General features: G+C 41.2%; 1 protein-coding gene across 4 annotated transcripts in view; it reads right to left on the bottom strand.

The window, feature by feature from the left end:
- Positions 1-19,307, bottom strand: part of MORC2 (MORC family CW-type zinc finger 2) — a 37,164-nt gene that overhangs the window by 12,109 nt on the left and 5,748 nt on the right. For 3 of the 4 annotated variants that reach the window (XM_039861866.1, XM_039861863.1, XM_039861865.1), the window contains exons 2-11: positions 17,544-17,597; positions 15,687-15,721; positions 10,444-10,512; positions 9,821-9,911; positions 6,414-6,522; positions 2,811-2,970; positions 2,608-2,719; positions 1,966-2,091; positions 1,268-1,347; positions 518-600 (exon numbers count right to left, since the gene is read on the bottom strand). In XM_039861866.1, coding sequence (XP_039717800.1) covers positions 518-600; positions 1,268-1,347; positions 1,966-2,091; positions 2,608-2,719; positions 2,811-2,970; positions 6,414-6,522; positions 9,821-9,911; positions 10,444-10,512; positions 15,687-15,721; positions 17,544-17,597 — 919 coding nt within the window. The remainder of the gene's footprint in view (positions 1-517; positions 601-1,267; positions 1,348-1,965; positions 2,092-2,607; positions 2,720-2,810; positions 2,971-6,413; positions 6,523-9,820; positions 9,912-10,443; positions 10,513-15,686; positions 15,722-17,543; positions 17,598-19,307) is intronic. The other variant, XM_039861867.1, reaches the window with a different exon arrangement.

The following is a 19,307-nucleotide window of genomic DNA, read 5'->3' on the forward strand; positions in this document are numbered from 1 at the left end:
GAGAGGTGGTGCTCTGGGCCACAGCAGGGAATATTACAACACATCTAAAACCTCTTTCTTTAAAGCACATGGATGCAAAACTACACCAAGAGATTTACTTCGTTTCTACAGAAAGCGGAGACAAACTCAAAAGCTGTGTTTTACTTGACCAGGCTCACTAACATAGAGGAAACATCCCCAACTGAAACAAAAGTCTAAGGCGTGTATCAGACAGGGAGAGGCGCTCTGACCCTTACCACTGTGTGACCTGGAGCAAGTGACGCTCTTCAATTTCTCTTTCTATAAACTGAGAATATTAAGTGTTCTCACATCATATCATTATTGGCATGTTGATTCTGCCATACAGTGTGTTCGATAGTGATTATGCAAACATCATAACATCCCATAACATCCATAACATCCCATTTTCCAGCATTAGAGCAAGGGATTTATGACCGTCCTGGGGCTGAGCCATGCCAGCCCTGGGATCCCACTACCAGAAATGCTGGAGAACAGCCGCAGAGGTCTGGGGCCTTACCCTAGTGTCCCGTGTGAGGTCTCCGCCTAAGCGTATTTCTAATGTCCGAGCTTTGCTCTCTGCCTCCCGCGCCTTTTCTTCAGCTGAAATCCAGAAGAAACCATGATAAGGAATTTAAAGGTTTAAAACTCTTAGTCATCCCTCCTGGATCCCATAGTGCAATCCCTGCTCGAAAAGACATGTGTGTACACTGTCAAGGAACAGGAGAACCAGTGAGCAACCTCCCTGCTTGAACTACAGAATAGATTCAAAAACAAATAAGTAAAGGATGCCCAATGAAAACAGGCATTATTTATACCTGAGAAGTGCTTTTCAAACTCTACAAATGAATCAGAACAGGTCAAAAACCGCCCGAGGCAACCAGAGTTAAACCCTCAGCAGGAGCTAGAAGTTATCAAAGTCCTCATCCAATTACTCTCCATTAAGCAGCCAAGAAGCCCTGTGACCATGACAGACCTTGAGGTTTTTGCCCTGGAGTCATAAAAACCAATTTCACAAATATTTGGGCCAGAGAACTGTGTGGGATTCTTCACGCTGGGCAAGCCCGGGAGTTGAGAAATGGCTGATTAAAGGCAAGTGGAGTCTGGGAAGAAAAACTGCTGAGGAGACTGGCATGCATTGGAAGAGGTGCAAGAGAACAGAATGTCCCAGGGTGGTGGATGGAGACTTTTCTTGGATCCTGCTTTGGCAACAAGCAGTGTCCCCCAGGCAACCCCCACCCAGTCCCTCCTGCACAGTGGGGGTCATTACCAATCCGTGCTACATGCTCGGCTTTCTTCACCTCCTGCTCTGCACGGGTCTTGAAACGGCTTGACGTGTACTTGTACATCCTGAACAGGGCAAAAAGCAACCTGAGGGACCAAGCAGCAGCAGGGCAGGGCAGCAACCCAAGCAGCACAGGAAGCACCCTGCCTTCCTGCCTCCCCCCAAGCTGCACTGTCCTGGCTTCACAGGATGAGTCATAGCCAAGCTTATTTCAGCAAAAAGATCCAATTCCTTACTCTACTTGCCCCTTGCCTCCTGCTCCAGGTTTGATAAGCAACCTCACTACTCACCCCGTGTCATTAATTCCATAGCACAAACAAACCTCAGTAATCGGCCAGGGCCTCTGCTTTCCTATGTAGCATCTAAAGGCCCCTTGACCCTGAAGCCGAGAGCTCCAACAGCTCACTGTGCCAGGCAGGGCACCCTCCATGTCATAGAAGATACTCATACTCAACGAGCTTCGCCAGACAACCTCCACAGCCCGTTAGCTGTTTCTGTCCCTCCCTCAGGACCCAGAAGTTTCTCCGCAGTAAACCACAGGCAGCTTAAAGGCCTCAATGCAGTGAATACTGTCAGAGCTTCCCATCCCACATCACTCCAAATAATCAGTGCCCCAGAAAAATGTAACCAGGCCCTGTCCTTGGCCCGAGGGAAACAGCAGACCAGGGTGGGCACGCCCCTACCTGGGCTTGTACAGGCAGCAGGAGAGCCTCTTGGTCTGCACCTTGTGGCCGTGAATGAAGATCCTCATCCGAGGATCAATATAGAGCACGGCAGCATAGGCACGGAATGAGCGCCGCTCTGGCTTCCTGGAGGTGGTGGAACGAAGGAAAGCTGTCACCCACCCGACAACCAGCCTGACCAAGGGTGTAGGACAGCCTCTCTGCAGGCCCTCCACCTTTCCAACTCACATCTTGGCATCTCTTGCCACTGTGAAGGGGTACTCCCTCAGTGTTGATACCATATCCTGCCCCAGCGCACATCCCCAGCACAGGCACCCCACAGATACCTGACCTGGCCCTACCACTGCCCCACCATGGCTCCAGCAATTCCTCTCCCCTCTCTAGGCCTGTTTCTTCTGTCAAATCAAGAGTTGGAACAACATGGGATCACTAATCTTTTCTTTTGGCTTAGCTGAAGATCTACTGTCCTATTCATCTCTCTGCCTTGTGGCAAGATGATGAGTTCTCAGCTTCATCAACTTTAAAATTGGGAAATCCAGGGAATGAGCTGTCCTCTCTCCCTAAAGTCACCTCCTGAGCTTTTCTCTGCTGAGAGAATAAAAAGCAGCTCCAAGACTTCCTTCCCTTTCCAGCCACACTCACGTGCCCTCTGGGGAAGTCTCTGCCATCTGGATATCTCTTGGATTTGAGATTATGTCTAGCTCTGGCTCCCCGTTATCCATGAGTTTGAGATTGAAGATGATCACCAGTGTTCCTGGGGAAAAGAAATCCTTTTGATCTGCCAGGCATTCCCACCAACCTCATGGCTCTGGAGCTCTGGGTTTTAGGGGACACATCCTACTTACCAGTGTCACCAGGAATCTTCATGAACTGAGTCATCACTTCCTCCTCATTGCGGAAGGGAGAATACTTGTAGATGAGCTCTGTCTCAATGGAGAACTTCTCCACATTGTCTGTGACAGGGTCCCGGGTCTGAGCATTCCAAGTGGGCAATGGGACTATCACCTTTGGAGTAAGCACAGACAGACACTTTCAGGGAGACCCCAGAACAGCATTCCCCAAAAACATGCATCTATCTTGACCCTCCCTATAATGGCTCCACACTGCCCAGGGCATGAGGCCCAAGCTCCACAGCCTGGCACCAGAGGTTCTGTGGCTTCTTCCCCTACCCAAGATTCAGCCTCACATTGCTAGGTCCTCTGGGGCATGCTGGGTTATGCCCAGGGGGCTTCTGCATAGGCAACTCCCTGCTTGGGATGTCCCTGGCTATTTTCCTAGTTTGGTAATAATCCTACTCTTTCCACTAAGGAAAATGTATTTGCAATTATCTAGTGAAGTTGAAGATACACATAAACATAACCTACAACTTAGCAATTCCACTCCCAGGTATATATCCTAGGAGAAACTTTTGTACGTTTACACCAGCAAACATGTAAGAACAACAAAATATGTACAACAGAGTGTATAAATTAAACTACAGTAATTTGTATAATCAAATACTGTGCAGCGATGAAAATGAACAAACTAATAGCTACTAGCATCAACATGGATGAATCTCACAATGTTAACTGAAAGCAGCAAAATACAAAAAAAAAATCCTACAAAGAATCCATTTATATAAAATTCATAAGTGGGCAAAACTATTCAAGAATGTCTACATAGGGTGACAAAACTATAAAAAAAAAACAAAAAAACAAAAAAACAAGGAACTGATGATCACAAAAGTCACTTGAAGGCAGGTCCTTCATAGGTACAATAATTGGTGAGGGGCACACTGGGGACTTCCAGCATCAGTCTATGATGGTCGCTACATTGGTGTGAGCTTTATAATTATTCTCTCTACTGTATATACATTTTAATTCGCTGTTCCGTATGTATGGAATTTAATCTTATGTCTAAGCAACATTTTTCAAAAATCCTACCTGTGTCAATTATACCTCAATGAAATTGGGGGAAAAAATCCTATTCTTTCTTCAAAACCTTACCTCAAATGCCACTTCCCCAGAGGCCTCAATGTGCTTTTCCCCCTCAACCAGCCAGCTGCCAAGGCAGCCCTAGGGATGGCTGACTGCTGGGATTCCCTCTGTAGAGCAAAGCAGCCCAGACACCTCAGAGGTTCAAATGAGATGGCCCACCATGAGGAAAAAAGAACTCTATTTTAACAAGTGCCAGGGGGACAAGCTGTTAAGAGTTCTGAGATATCTGCTAGTTTCTAAGAAGCTTCATGCCTATAGTATCCAACCCTAGGGCTGGTCTGGAAACATTCCTAGCCAGCGAAAAATGATCTTATTTTGAAATCTTGGCTGAGTTCACACTAGAGTACAATCCAAAACAGTGACCTTCTAGCACCAAGTAAGGAAAAAATTTCAACCTAGCTTTTTCACCAGGGAATTGAGTTCCATTTGTGTTCTGTGAATCTGTACCTTACTCTTCACCTCCCAATTCTCATAGGAGTCCCCAGTGACAACAGCATTAAACTATGGGCATTCACTTCCACTGGCACCCATTCCTGCCATCAGAACACTTCTCCTTTAGTTTCAATGTCACCATTCTCTTGGTTTTCCTCCCACCCTCTGGCCGCTCCTGTCTCCTCTGCTGCTTTCTCCTCTTCCCAGCCTTTTAAATGTCAGCATGCCTGAGATCCCACGTCCTCTTCTCACTCTACACACTCCTTTAGTTGACCTCACTTGCTACCAAGAATCTGGGAGCCCAAGTATCCCCCCCGGCTCCAGAGCCAGATTTAACCTTGCGTGCCCAGGATAAAACACTCTTCCCTTTCAAGCTCTTCCATTCTTCCCCAGCTCCAGACAGCCTATCAGGCCCAACTGCCACACCAGAACCTGAATCATCCAAAGGTCAAACACCAAATCACACCTGCTAAAGAGATGAAGCCTTCTATTTCTCTCACCCCTCTACTTTGAGTCCCATCAGGCTACACACAGCCAGGACCTTTCAGCTGGTCCACTCCAACACTTCAATCTTTCCAATCCAATCACCACACAATAACCAAACTGACCGTTTTAAAAGAGAATCTCATACTGCCATATCCTTGCTTAAATTCCCTTTCATGGTTGCTTTTTAACAAAGTCCCACACACTCACCAAGGCCCTGAGGTCAAGCCTGATCCGGCCCTCCCTTTCTTCAGGTGTCCCCTTGGCCAAGTCTCTTCCCACAGCACTCACCAGCCCTAGGGCCTTGAACAGACTATTTTTATTGACTTAACACTCTCCTCCCACCACCCTCGGTCCATAAGGAAACATTCCTGAAAACGTGAGCTTGGACTAAGCTCTCCTGCCCTACCTTCTCCCAGAAGCCTGCTCTTTCCAGCTAAAGCACTTCCCTCATTCCAAGTATGCTGAATGAACTGACACACTCACCAAAAAGGCAAACAAATACACTGGCTTGCCAAGTAACAATGGCAGAAAAAGACAGCTTTTTGTTTCCAGCACAAACTAATTTGCTATGATTTAGGCTCACAACAAAACAGGGCCAGTATAAATTTAATCACAGTTAACCAATAGAAATGAATTAGATTGAAACTTTGAATTCACCTATCTGCTGATATGACAGCCATGGATTTCTCTCTGCATACCCTCTCAGCACCTTCTCTCAAGCTCTGGCCTCCATTTGTCACATATGAAAGGAGATAAGAGTCCAGTCTGAAGCGGGGCAGACCAAAGCCTACCCAGCTTAGTCCCCATGAGGGGGCAAAAACTTCACCAGACCACCTCTGCAGATATCTGAGTCACCAGGCCACAAAAAGAATCAATTGAGCATCTGTTTAGCTTATATAGTGAATTAATTACCAAATGTTTTTAAATCAGAATATTGTAAATTCATTAGACCTTCCAACATAGCAATAATTAGCTGGGGCTAAGTGTCAGCTGCCATTTAGCAAAGAACTTACTCCGATGTTTTCCACATACTCACCAGCTTCACTACCTGCCTAGGCCCTGTAGGTGTCTGACTTATGTTCTGACATAGATGGTTAGAGCAACGTTTCCTCAAAAGGAAAATGCACTCACAGCATATCTCACAAAATCACCATCATAAAAGAAAGACAGTGCTGTTCCTATTATTACTACCAGATACGGTTTTCACCTATAGTCATGGAAGTCCAAAATACTTCCCCTTATAAAACAACAGTCCCTAGTGACACCCTACCAGACTGAACTCAAGCTGCAGATCGAGGGGAGCTGCAAATCTAACTCTTGGTTCCTGCCCCTTGATAGCCTGAAGCTTTGAGATTTTACTTCCTCTCACACTAAGGATCTCTGTGTTCATTAACCCCTCAACCAGTTCATCCCTCTGGCTAACCACAATGACAGGGGGCATGGCTACAATCTTGCATCTCCAATGAGCCCAGCATTGCAAACGACCAATGAAAACAGCCTGGGCAGACCCAAAAAATATGGTATGGTGACTCAAATGACAAGTATGGGACCTACTTCATCAATGCCTTCCTCCTCATGAAAGGTACGAGACAGGAAGAGGCAGGTCATGGTGTCATCCTTCTTGGTGAAGAGGATAAAATCTTTCCCGATGCGCATAGAGCCCCTGAAAAGGAAGCAGAAATGGGTTATTCTCCCACGGATTCAAAAGCTCATCTGAAAAAGGAAACTAATCTACCCTCTGGACGTGATTAAACTGCCTTTGGAGGGCTCTTGTAAAGGGGTCCCTAAGTTCTCAGGACCCTGAGCTCAGTTCCACAGTCCTCGTTCCCTCTCCTCCCATCTGACACTCCTCCCTATGCTCCTCCATTGGTTTTAGTCTTCACTTATAACCTTCTCTACCACCTACCCACTGTGCAGGGCTCTCGCACCACCCTTCCAGGCCACATTCACCACCAATTTTCAGCTCTGGGTTAGTGTCACCACCAGGCTATTGCCACAATGATAACAAGTAACCCTGTCACTTGTGTTCCAGGTTTATTTAGCTGCACAAGGGCTGCTATACCCTCTGACTGTGCCACCATCAGGTTTCATCCCAGTAACTGATACCTTCAACATAGCATCTTCTATACTAATCACATCCAGTTCTCATCCTATCCTTCCTTCGCTGACAAACTCTACCCTCCCATCCACTCATCAAATGGCAGCACCATCAAGGGAACAGCCCACTGCCAATATTCACAAGTCCTCAAAAAAAACCAGTATGATCTCAAGGCTCAGCCAAACATAGGGGCTAACCATATAAAATACAATTCTTCATCACAGTTTTCGAGAAGGCTTATAATTGGCTCAGGTCCTATGACTATAGCCATCTTCTGCCTCAGATTATTTTGTCACCTCGAGCTCATTTTGACACAGGCAGGTCCCTGCTTTTGGATGCAACTGGTTTCTGGGAAATGAGGCTGACTTCCTTGAGGCAAAAGTCTGAATGCAAGCAACTGCTTCCTTCCTCTGTTTGGCCACATTAACCACCTGAGGAGCAGGCCAGGACAGGCCTTTCCAGGCAACACGGAACAGTTGCCCTGCAGAAGCATGAGCACCCGCAGGAGGACTGCCCACTGAACAATGGGGCTATTTAGCTCCTTTCTTCTGAGCAGCTTCTGGGGCTTTATGGCTATTATCTCATTAGCCCTCATAATACCCTAAGGAGGTGGTGATGGCAGTAAGAAGCCTTATTAGTCTCATCTACATACAGATACAAACCAGGCTGGCATGCCAAGCACACAAATGAATGCCATGTCCCATTTCCCCAGATGCTTAGGAAAACTCCCAGGACACTATCCAGAGACACCCTAGGGGCTGCCAAGTTCTGTTTCTCCTCCTCCAGTTCCCAAGCTTCTGGCAATGCTCCTTCCTGACAATTTCACAGTCCTCCTCCCTCTTCCCTAAAGCTTTGGGTGGCAAAATGAGGCACATTATTTGCCTTCTGTCAAAGCTTATTCTTGCCCTAATTTGGCAAAAACTCTCATTTTGTCCTCTTTCTTCCATCTTTGAACCTGACCTTGGAAGCTGCATAGCAACAACCCAAAAATGTCACCTCTCTTGCTGGTTTCCCTGCTTCTCAGTCCTATTTTCACCACAAGTCCCTTCCACCTGAAATTCTTTTTCAACTTCTGAATTGGTTTCAAAATGGACCCACTCTGAACACTAGATGGCTCCATCTCTATGGGTCCTCCGCAAAAAATCCTTCTACTAATATGCCAATGACAACACTTCCAACTTTTATACACTTTCCTTCCCAGTTTTCTAAGCACTTTCAGAGTCACATTTTAGCTGTTCCTAAAACTTATTGTGTAAGGGAGAATGTCAGATTAGAACCTTATTTTCTAGATTAAGAAGTAGATATTCAGAGAGGTGAAATGGTTTATCTGAGGCCCCAGAACTGAAAAGACAAGTAGGAGGAGGCTGGCCTACAACCTACATGAGAAGTCAGGGTTTCTTACATCACACTGACTCTAGGAGACTTCAGTTATTGGGGACTTCAATTGCCAGCATCAGAATCACCTAGGGAATCTATGAAAAACACAGATTATTAGGCCTTGCCCTAGACTCATTCAATCAGGTCAGGAATCTAACATGGAAAGATCAAAAAAGGAGAACTTTTTTTAAAAGCCAGAAACCAGGCTAGAGCTCTCACAGCAATGATAGCATTTAATCCTTAACCTACTTCGTATGTATTATGATCCCAATTTACAAAAGAAGAAGCTGAGGCTCAGAGAAGTAATTAATTGGCTGAGGTGAGATTTGAACTTCAGTTTGTCTGACTTAAGTGAGATGGATACAGCTCCAGCTTGGCAGTCAGAAAAGACCTGGTTCATATCTCTGCTCTATACTTGGGCACTTTTACATCTTTGGGCAAATTACTTCAGGCCTATAAAACCTCGATTTCTCATCTGAAAATAAGAATAATACCTACGCTTCATAGAACTATAGAGAGAATTAAACGAGATCATTCACATAAAGTTTTTAACACAGTACCTGGTACACAGTAAGTGCCTGGTATTACAATTTGATTCTTGCCATGAGAGAAATCAAAAAATCCAGGTACTTGGTCCCTGATGTCTTTGGAAGCACTCTCTTTCTTCCCCACACCCAAAGCATGCTGCATGTGAGGGACAACTGATGCTACTGACTGATTAAACCACCACCCTTTCTCAAACAAAACATTTCCACAACAAGACTAGAAATGTGACTCAGAATTCCATTTGTACAAACTCCCATTCCACCAAAATTTATTCCATCCAAAGGTATGTACAGCTGGAAGTGAGCATTTCAGAAATAGAAACCTTTCTCTTGGGGCTTCACTCAAAATCAGAACAACACATTCCAAATACCAAACAACTGGGAACCAAGGGCTGAAAAAGAAGTCCCAAGGGATTTGAACACATTAGGTAGATCCCAGCTACACAACCCAGCAGGACATGTGAGTGGAGATCGCGTCCTCTGGGAGAGAGAGTTTGGGACTCTCTTACTCATCTTGGATCCCCAGTGCCTAACACAAAGCATGACACATGGCAGGTGCTCAAGAGAACACTACCACGCCATGAAGCGACCCCCTCACTATCTCAGATGCATTCCAACCCCACAAAACTACCACTCAAGGCCTCAAGCACAATGCAAAATAAGAATTTTCAACAGAAGAGTGCAGTAACAGAGCACAGTTTCAAGAGAAACCTACAGCTTCTCCTACCCCAATTGGTTTTGGACAGTCATACTTTTCCATCTGTAAAGTAAACTAGACCAGATAACAGTTGATTAGTCCCCAAATTACTCCTTTCTAACTCTCTCCTGTTCCAGAGTTACAGTGATAGAGGTATAAGGAGAGGAAAGCTTTCATGGGACAGAAGCAGGAGAGCATTGTTTGATTTTGTTTTCAATCCTATGGCAGCTTCTAGTATACTTACGATTTTAACCCATTCCCATACTGCCCAATCTGGGTGGACTCAGGTGTTCGCTTGGCCGACTTCCCAAACTGGATCACACTGGCAGCATCGCCTGAAATGGCAGGCATAAAAGAGAGTGAAAAGTTAGTATTTCTTTCCCAGGCTCCTCAAAATCAAATGTCTGAACTTTGTTAACTCCAGGCAGAGCTATGTGTCTACCGAAAACCTCTGTCCAAGGAAATCACAACCATGAGGCAAATGTAGGCAACTTGACTGGGCTGTCAGTAAATGCCATCGCAATAACCTTGTTCTGTTTTACCCAAAAATGATAATAAGGCTGAGGGGCAGGGAGGAGGAAAGTCTGTAGTGTCGGCTCCAGGATGTTGTGCATCCTGGTAAATATAATGTCAAGAGACAAGGAACCTGACTGACTTCAGGTTGCCATTCAGATTCTATCTCCAATGCTAGGACAAAACCTTGGCAAATCCATCAGTGGAATTAAGCCTGAGATGTTGAAACAGACTCCTCTCGCTCCAGGTGGATCTTCTAGTCACAACAGTGCAGCAATAGAAAAATAAGTTCACACAGTATTTTATAAAAATGGTTATATCCTCCCTAAAAGAAGCAATCATCTCATCACTTACTTGGATCCATTCCTGCTCCATCATCCAAAAAGCAAAGCATAAATCCTCCTCGAAGATCCTCTCGCCTTTCTGTAAAAGAAGCAGCTGCCATTACTGGGTAGTATGATCAGAAGGTGTATCAATGTGAAGGTTAGTCCAAAAAGGTCAGGTCAAACCTAGTCTCTCCAAACCGAGGTCTCTACACTAGATTTAGCTAGTGTGAGTTAAATATCAGGGCCCTTGAGGATGGGAATTCTCAAAACTTCTCCAAAGCTTTCTAGTTCATAACATGGTTTGAGAGACCCTATGAGGACAGGGAATATTTGGCCCAGCATCTAACTACACCCAGGACCACTGAATAAACATGTATTTCACACATACCTCAATCTTCCCTCTGCCTGCCTCCAACTAGATTACTTCAACTCTGCTCTCTGCCATGAACTCTAAGCCACTAAAGTTCTCCCAACTATTACACACTATACTTTATCAACACTGCTCAAATCCAACAAGGCCCCTTCTTTGTGGATTAAATACAAAGTGATCAAGCCAGACATGCTATGGGCACAGTGGTGGCAGCTGCTATCTAGATGAATTACTAAGTCTCTATGCAACCCAGCCTAACTGTAGTTTCTTGGCTATCTGTATTCATCGTCGTATCCTTTGCTTGCTATGGGTCTTTGAAATGGCTCCCCAACCCAGTAGTGAGATACTGCAGGATGCAGTGAAAGCTGCTTGGTTCCCAACTGGATAGGCTTGACTGCAAAGAGGAATAGTCCTACAATAGTACATTACAGAGCAGCCGTGGCAGAGCTTCTTGGCCAACAGGAAGTGAACACAACAGACTGTGACTGCCATTCCAGTGGGTAGAAGACACACTTCTTTTAGCAGTTGTCTTCTGCAGTGGCAAATGGTTATTCAAAGTAGTCTGGATCATGAAACAAACATTGGAAAAGAGATTCTCAAATAGGGAAGGGACCCATACTAGTTTCCAAGGTGCCTTCTGACCCAATGATGAGGACTCAGGTGGGCAAACAACACAGGCCTTGTAATCAGGAGAGCACTTCTACTAAAAGGATGGAAATCTGTGTAAGATACTATAGGAACAAGCCCGAGGCTGCCCTAGTTCCTAATAGAAGACTTTTTTGTCTTCTCCAAGCTGCAGTTCACCAACTTTATACAACTATCTAAGCTAAGGAATCTGTTTAAATGCTGTTTGTTCTCCCCTCAGGCTAAAGAGTCAAGTGAATCATTACCATTCTGTTAAATGAACTAGTTAATATAATTTAAAATGCTATTTCAGAAGTACTATAAACCACAGAGATTTGAGTATCACTCTGTCCAGGAAGGTGAACTTTGCCGAAACATTAATAACGAGCGCTTCTTGAAAGTTCAAGGGCAAGGACCTTCCTGGAAGTAATATTGGTAGACAAGAAAATTTGTCCTTATGGCAGTACCTCTTATCAGTCTGGAGAATCCAAATGAGATCTAGCAAACAGAAGTAAGTGCAAGAATAGTACAAAAAGACTCCAAAGTTTCTTCTGAAGAAAGCAATGTGTTATATGGAGACTCAAAATGGGTCAGGTACAGATCATGAAAAGTGTCTAGCCAAGAGCCATTTGCCATACACTTCAGCCATAAAATGTACATGAAGACTCTACTTTGGGAACTTAGAAATTGGTTTGAACCAAGTGCATCTGAAAAGTCCCCAAGGATCACTGGCATTTCTTGAACGCTACCTAGGAAGTTACTTGTAGGACTTTGAGTTTCTTAGAACAGGACTTGCAGGCTGTTTCAGCACAAGATCATCACTTAACAATGGGTCTGAGACCCCTTTCTTGCTCAAGGACTTCATTTCAAATATTTTTCATACGGTTTATGAGGGTAAGAGATCCACCTGTGGAAGATCCTTCTGGCCACACAGTGACCAACAACCCATAAGCAGCTAGTAGTGTCTAGATCCACGGTCATGTACAACACTGCTTCAGGGCCAAGAGAGACTAGCTGATACAGCAGTGACTTCTTTAACTTTGTAAAAAGGTAGTGTGACATCTTTACCAAGCTACAATAAATACCCCAATCACTCATTTATTCGATGACTATTTATTGAGCACTTCCTTTGTGCCTGGCTCTGTGATGAAGATAACACCAGTGAACAATACAAATGTGATCACTGCCTTCACAGATCTTATACTCCAATGGATGCTACAGAAGAGTATCAGCTAGCACAAAATGTAGAGCGCCTAAAAATCACCTAAAGAACTTGTTAAAATAAAGATTCTGGATCTACCCTGGGGGGTCTAAGTGTATAGGCCTGAGGTGGTATCTAAGGTGGTATATGAGAATTTGCATTTCTAACACACTCCCAGGTGATCCCAATACAGTCCATCGGTGGACCACTCTGTCCATCAGTGGACCACTCTCTGAGAAGCACTAAGCTAGAGGAAGTACAAGGCTTTCCTGCTCAAAACTATCCAACTAGATATTCCGCCAGTTAGAAATGCATTCTTAATATCTGATATTTACTTTAGGCAGTCAACACAATGATATCTGAAGCCTCCTAGGAAAAGATTATGATGAAGGAAGGTTCTGGATAGAGAGTCAAATCGGCTAGGGATTGTATGCTCCCCCTCCCATCACATATGCTGGAAACAAGACAGGGAGAGCAAAGACAAAGTGCCTTCTCTGAATTGTGCTTCAGGTCTTGGTAGCAGCTACGTAAGATTATTAGAGCCACTCTGGAAGGCTGCATATCTAAGCTTCCCTCAACATGGCCAAGTCTGGCTTCTCCAAATTAGCCTGACATCCTTCCATCAACTCCACTGGAGAGAAGACAGGAAAAAGAAAGAATGGAAGAGATGTAAAATGGAGTTGTAAGTCAAAAGTCAGAGATGATAAAATACAACTGTCCTTAGCAGAGGTTGTAATAAAATAACATCCAAGTTCTTCATTGTACTTTGCAATATGTTTGAACAGTATTCATTTCAGTTACATTTGCTCCGACTAATTTCCAGTCTACTTCTGACAGGCACATTATGGTCTGGCCCCATCAAATAGGAATGCTTTGAGTAAGTGAACACCTACCTCTGTACTTTGACAGTTTGGTTTCTTTCTTGCCTTTCTTAGGTTTAAATACAATCTTCTAAGATGTGACTTTGTGGTGAATTCAAACTAATCTGATGTTTGGGGAAATTTCCAAGTTCAGTATCAATCTAGGTTAGAAGAATACTTTCCCCCATGTACTAACAAGAACTTTATATATTACAGGCATATCTCAGATATTGCAGGTTCAGTTCCAGACCACTGCAATAAAGCAAGTCGTAATCTTTTTGCTAGTGGAGGATCTTTCCTTCAATTAGTAAAAACACAACATGTCTGAAATACAATAAAGTGCAATAAATCAAGATAAGCCTGTATTACATATTACTAATTCTATTATTTTACTTGTAAAATGAAGTTGCTTTTATTCCTTCTGTTGAATGTGTCAATAAGGCACTGAGGTAACAAAGTGTGAAATTAAGGACACCTCAACCAAGACTCCCAATCTTAAAGTAAATCAAGTCTTTTTCTAAAGTGCTATAGTGCTTAAAAAAATACTATAGTGCTTCTATCACACCATTTAATCCTTAACTGCCTTGACAGTTCCCTCAAGACTGAGTTTTACTTTTCCCTAATCATCTGTAGAATTCTGTCTCTCCAATTAGCGACTAAGTTCTTTAATGAGAACTTAGCAATGCCCCCATCTCATTCTCTCTGGACTCCTCCTAAAGCACAACAGGAGTAGTGCTAAGCACTGAATAATGCACACTGGGCCCTTTTTTCATTTAAATTGAAATCCAACTGTTCTGCTGCATTCTGAGTGTCAAAGACTAAATTTTCTTGCTGAAATTCACCCATCAAAGGTGGTAGGAGGGGGCAGAGATGAACTTTTTTTTTTAAGTTTCTCCAAATAGACGTGGCTATGATGATTTGTTCCTTCAACGTCACTTGGAGTAGAGGCTCATTCTCTGCTTTGCTATCATGTAATGATTAAAATAGCCAACATTTCTTTCAGAGGTAGCTATAGTGACTCCCCACTAAAGCACACAGGTGGTAAGCACCTTCATCTGGCCTGAGGGTTTAGTAACCATCTTCTGCTATGCCCCTTTTTCCTGATAGTTTCTTCTAAAATTAAAAGGAGTCTTATTTTCACCATTTTGGCAGAGCCTTCTGAGCAGAAGCCTTTCAGAATTTAAGTAGTATAGCTTTTATCTGTTCTGAATATATACTTTGTTCCAAATCTCCCCAAATGTGAGAAATTAATCATATCTGGATAGATTCTTCATAATTATATGAAGTGGAGGTTCTGAGAATTATTTAATTGTGTGCTCATTCCCATTTATCAAATGAGTTTATGAATAAGAGGAATTATTTGATAACTGTATATCCTCACAAAAACACTCAAAAGTCTTCTCAGAAGCTAATCAGTGTTTTTCAAAATACTACCTCAAAACTTTAAGAATACTTCAGAAAAGTCTGTCAGAAAAACAGATCATGTTATCTTCCTCTATTCTGCTTCCAGATTTTTAGCATTCAAATGACCAAAAGAAATGCTGGTACAAACAGGCAGAAAGTAAACCAAAAAAAAAAAAAAGACCAATGATAATGACTAAGAATTCTTCTACTGTTGCACACCCCCTCCCTCAAAAAAGAGGCTCTTGCTGCCAAACAACAGAGCCAATTAAAAAAAACAAGACAGTAGAGGCAGTCAGTATCTAAATTCCAAGCAAAGCAGCCGTCTTTCCTATCTGACACCTCCTCCTGAGAACATCTCCTCTGCAAACCCAGTTATCCAGCTGTTTTATGTGACTAGCACCAGCAACTCTCTAAGTTGGGAATGCTTGCAGGAGAAATTGGCCTCCAGCAAGATCTCTCTTTGGCTGCAGGTACAACAAACCTTGTCACCTGGTAATTCTAACGAGTAAAATCACTGGTAGAGCTGGTCATTACACTCCCCTCTACTGTACTCCATCATCCCCATAAATCTCCTAGTGGTTATTTAAATAGATCTATAAATCTGGGGACCCTATGTTAGTTTCTTTACACCAATATTCTTGGTTTCTGTTACACGCCTAACCAGGGCTGCCTTATTTTGTTACCTAGGACCAAGAGCAATTGTGCCATCTCCCCAGGCTCCAGAAACCCGTTATTTCCCACTCATTATAGACATAGCAATAAATGCATTAAAAGGAACTGGACATAGAAGAAAGGGCTGACATACATCTTACCTGCATAAATATCTATTCTGGTAGCATCAGCATCTCTGTAAAATTAAACGAAAAAAAAAAAATCAAGATCCGAATGAGAATATTAAGTATCAACTATCAAAATGCATAGTATTTTGAGTGGGAAGGATACTATTTTGAGTCTATTTTCAGGAAGTTATACAGAAATTCTGTAGACATTAAAGTTATATGTTACACTTGACAATATAATTTTTCTTATATGTCTGTGAAAAACTTCTGGAGCTGGAGTTCCAAATTATTAAAAATAATCATATGACATACATATTTTTAAATACAAATATCATAGTGAAACCACCTAGAAGTAAAAATATCCCCTTTAGGCACTAAGAAATGACTCGAATCTGTGTTTCTCTCAATTGATCGCAATCATAAAAAATGTTCCAGTAACTTGCCCATTTTTCCTACTCACCAAGCTATTGGGAAAAAAAAGAAAAAATTAACCTGCTACAAAGCATATGAAAAATAAAGTCTCATGGTATACACAACACAATCAGCAGACTGATTCATGAGCCCATAATCTTGTCCTCCCTAACCCTGAAAGGAAGTTGAGGCACCCCATGAGACTCCAGCCATCAGCTGAAATATAAGTTCAGTCATCAACAAAGGCTTCCATAAAGGTTTGGAAGTAATCTAGTCCAATTTTGCCAAGTACAAGCAAGGAAAATAAGGCACAATGAGTTTCACTGGTTTTAAATGAAAAAAAAAAAAATCCACTCAAATCCATATAGCTCTACATGTACCTATTTTCAAAGACATAAAAAAAAACACTTTCAAATATGAGATTGGCAAAATGTGTGTATAAGCAGGAACACATACTCCCAGAAATCTCCAACTCACTATACGATATACAAAAAAGCAGTCTGCCATAGCACGTCATGGTCTCAGTAAGCTAACAAGTGGTAAATTCATAGTTCCATTAAGCTACATTTTAAAATCGAATATAAAAATTATGAGTCAACCAGGATTGAAAAAAATGGGTTTTCTGGTTAAATAACTTGTTAACCAGCACATTTCCATGAATAGTCCAGTGAATAATAATAAAAATAGTAATAAGTTTATAGTATAGACATAGGTATACATAGAAAATTATCAACAACCTCATTAGCTGGGGGTCTGTTTAGAAAGTATTTCTGTCAATTCTAACATTCTTCTTCCTTTATTAGTCATCAACACTTGGCCAATAATGTCTAAATTTTGTTTGCATTCAGAAATAAGACAGTCAATATTTTCACAATTGTAAACAGAATCTTGATTTGCACTTTGCTATTTGCTTATCTCTGAACTAACCTAAACTTCTTTTCAGTCTTGCACTATACTATTTATAGGTTTCCATCTCTAAGAACTTATTATAACATTTGATTTCTTCCAAGCATAGCTGTTAACAGTGGAAAACACTTTGATCACCTGGAATCATCTGACCATTAAATATACACTCTGGGAAAACACAGAACTCTTGAATAATTTTAAAAACATTAGACAGTGCACTCTCCTGGTAGCACAAATTAAATCAGAGCTTGTCTGTCCCATTAATTTGACTCTTAAGTTTCTATCTTAATTCCCTGCATTTCACTACAATTATCTTGCTCTAATACACGAGGGAAGTTCAACTTGGAGGTTATAAGTTCATTATTTTTAGAGCAATGAATGAATTAAAGTTAATCGAAGACAGTGGAAATACAAACTAATATGCTATTAAAAATACTTTTTTGGGGTATGAAGCCTCCTAGGAATGAGTTATAGCTATCACAAAATTGCCTTCCTCCCAAGTCTTTAGGAAGCAAAGGTCATAACGCCCCAAAAAGTTTTCAAGTACAAACTGTATGCCTGAAGACAACATACCTTGCATTATCAACCAGTTCTGCAAGAGCACCAAACAAGAATTCATGAGTAGTTCTGAAATGATAAATACTAAGAGTCAGCAAAAGAATTATGGAATTGAACTATAACTCCTAATAAAAAGTCAAGGTTATAGAATACACAACGCAATATATATATGTGTGTGTGTATATATATGTATACATGTATATGTACATGCATGTATATGTATGTGTGTGTATACATATAAATACACACACACACATATGCCTTACTGATAAATTGTATACCTGAAACTTTCTAGATTTCATTAATCAATGTAACCATAATAAAAAAAAAAAACTAAAAAAAAGTCAAGGTTATAAACTATCGTTTTTAAAAAAAATCTAAAATCACTACTTGCATAGCTGATTTACACTATTGAAATTTAAACTTCTTCATCATTAACTCACTAATCCCTCTCAAGTATTAATCTATCAAATCTTGCTATCTACAGGGAAATATTTATCTTTACTATCTTGAGTAGAGAAACCCATTCTAAAGCATTAAAAGATTCCTATGTGTACTATTGCTAAAACAGTATTTTTTACTACTCATATTCCGTCCAGAAAAAAGTCTGTATTGTATTTTTCATTGCCTTAAACAGCTGTCAGTTTCTGCATACTCAATGGACTTATAAGCATTTTGCTTTACCAATACCTGTGTATGGTCTGGTGAAAGAAGAAAACCCATTCACTTTTGTGCAACCTATAAGCAAAAATATTCCATTTGAAAGTGGGGAGAAAGGAGAGAATAATTCGTTTCTTGACTTTCTCTGATTCTGGCTAAAAACAACTTTCTCCACAATGAAGAAAGGAATCCAAGACCCTCTAGAACAATTCTTCCTAGGAAGACAAGAGCATGGCATGATCTCCTATGGCCTCTGTTAAAGTTAACCCAATGGTCATTTCTTCCTCCAAGAGGCTGCTAAAAGTTTGAGTTGGGTAAATTCACAATTACCATGTTATTCAAAACTCAACAAAGATAACATTTATGCATAAGATTAGCCTTCCTTCATTTACACTCTTTAATTTGTGCTACTTCCCATAATAATCCTAATTAGATATAAAAGTAAGATGTGTTCACCTAGAAACCTTGACTTTTGATTAAAAAAAATATAAAATCATTAACCCATATAATGCATTACCGTCAAGTTTTCAAACTAACCAAATAATTACAGCTGATTTTTCTGTACAAAGTTTCAGCCAATAAACTGAAATTTTCTAAAAATTTAGAATGAAATATACCAATATTAAATAACCGAAATCTAGGATCTCTGATCACCTATATTGTTTAAAACAAACTAAAATGTTTGTTTATAGAATACCCAAAATTGAACTGTCCAGAAACACCGGGTTTTCCTCAAATAAATATTCAAATTTTTACAAATGCAAATTTTAAATTAAACTACCAGTTATTGGAATTTTATAAAGAACTTTTTCCCATGAGATCAGTGAATATATGCTGTTAATCCAAAGGTGGCATCAATAAATAAATTTCAACAAAAAATAGAAAATTTATCTCCAATTTGACGAGGAAATAGAGCTCAAATTCTTTTGGCCAAAATCCAGTTCTTGATCATTTTACAGGAAAAAAAAAATTTCTAAAAGAAAAATCTGCATAAAACATCCATATTTTTAATTAAAAATATTTAAGTCTCTAGAATATTAAATTCTTCAATTATAAATTGAAATACAAAAGTATTCTGTAGATTACACCACTAAAAACAGAGAAATAAGATAGAAAATT

The sequence above is a fragment of the Pteropus medius genome, unplaced genomic scaffold (assembly GCF_902729225.1).
Source record: "Pteropus medius unplaced genomic scaffold, Ma_sr-lr_union100, whole genome shotgun sequence".
In the NCBI taxonomy this organism is placed as follows: domain Eukaryota; kingdom Metazoa; phylum Chordata; class Mammalia; order Chiroptera; family Pteropodidae; genus Pteropus; species Pteropus medius.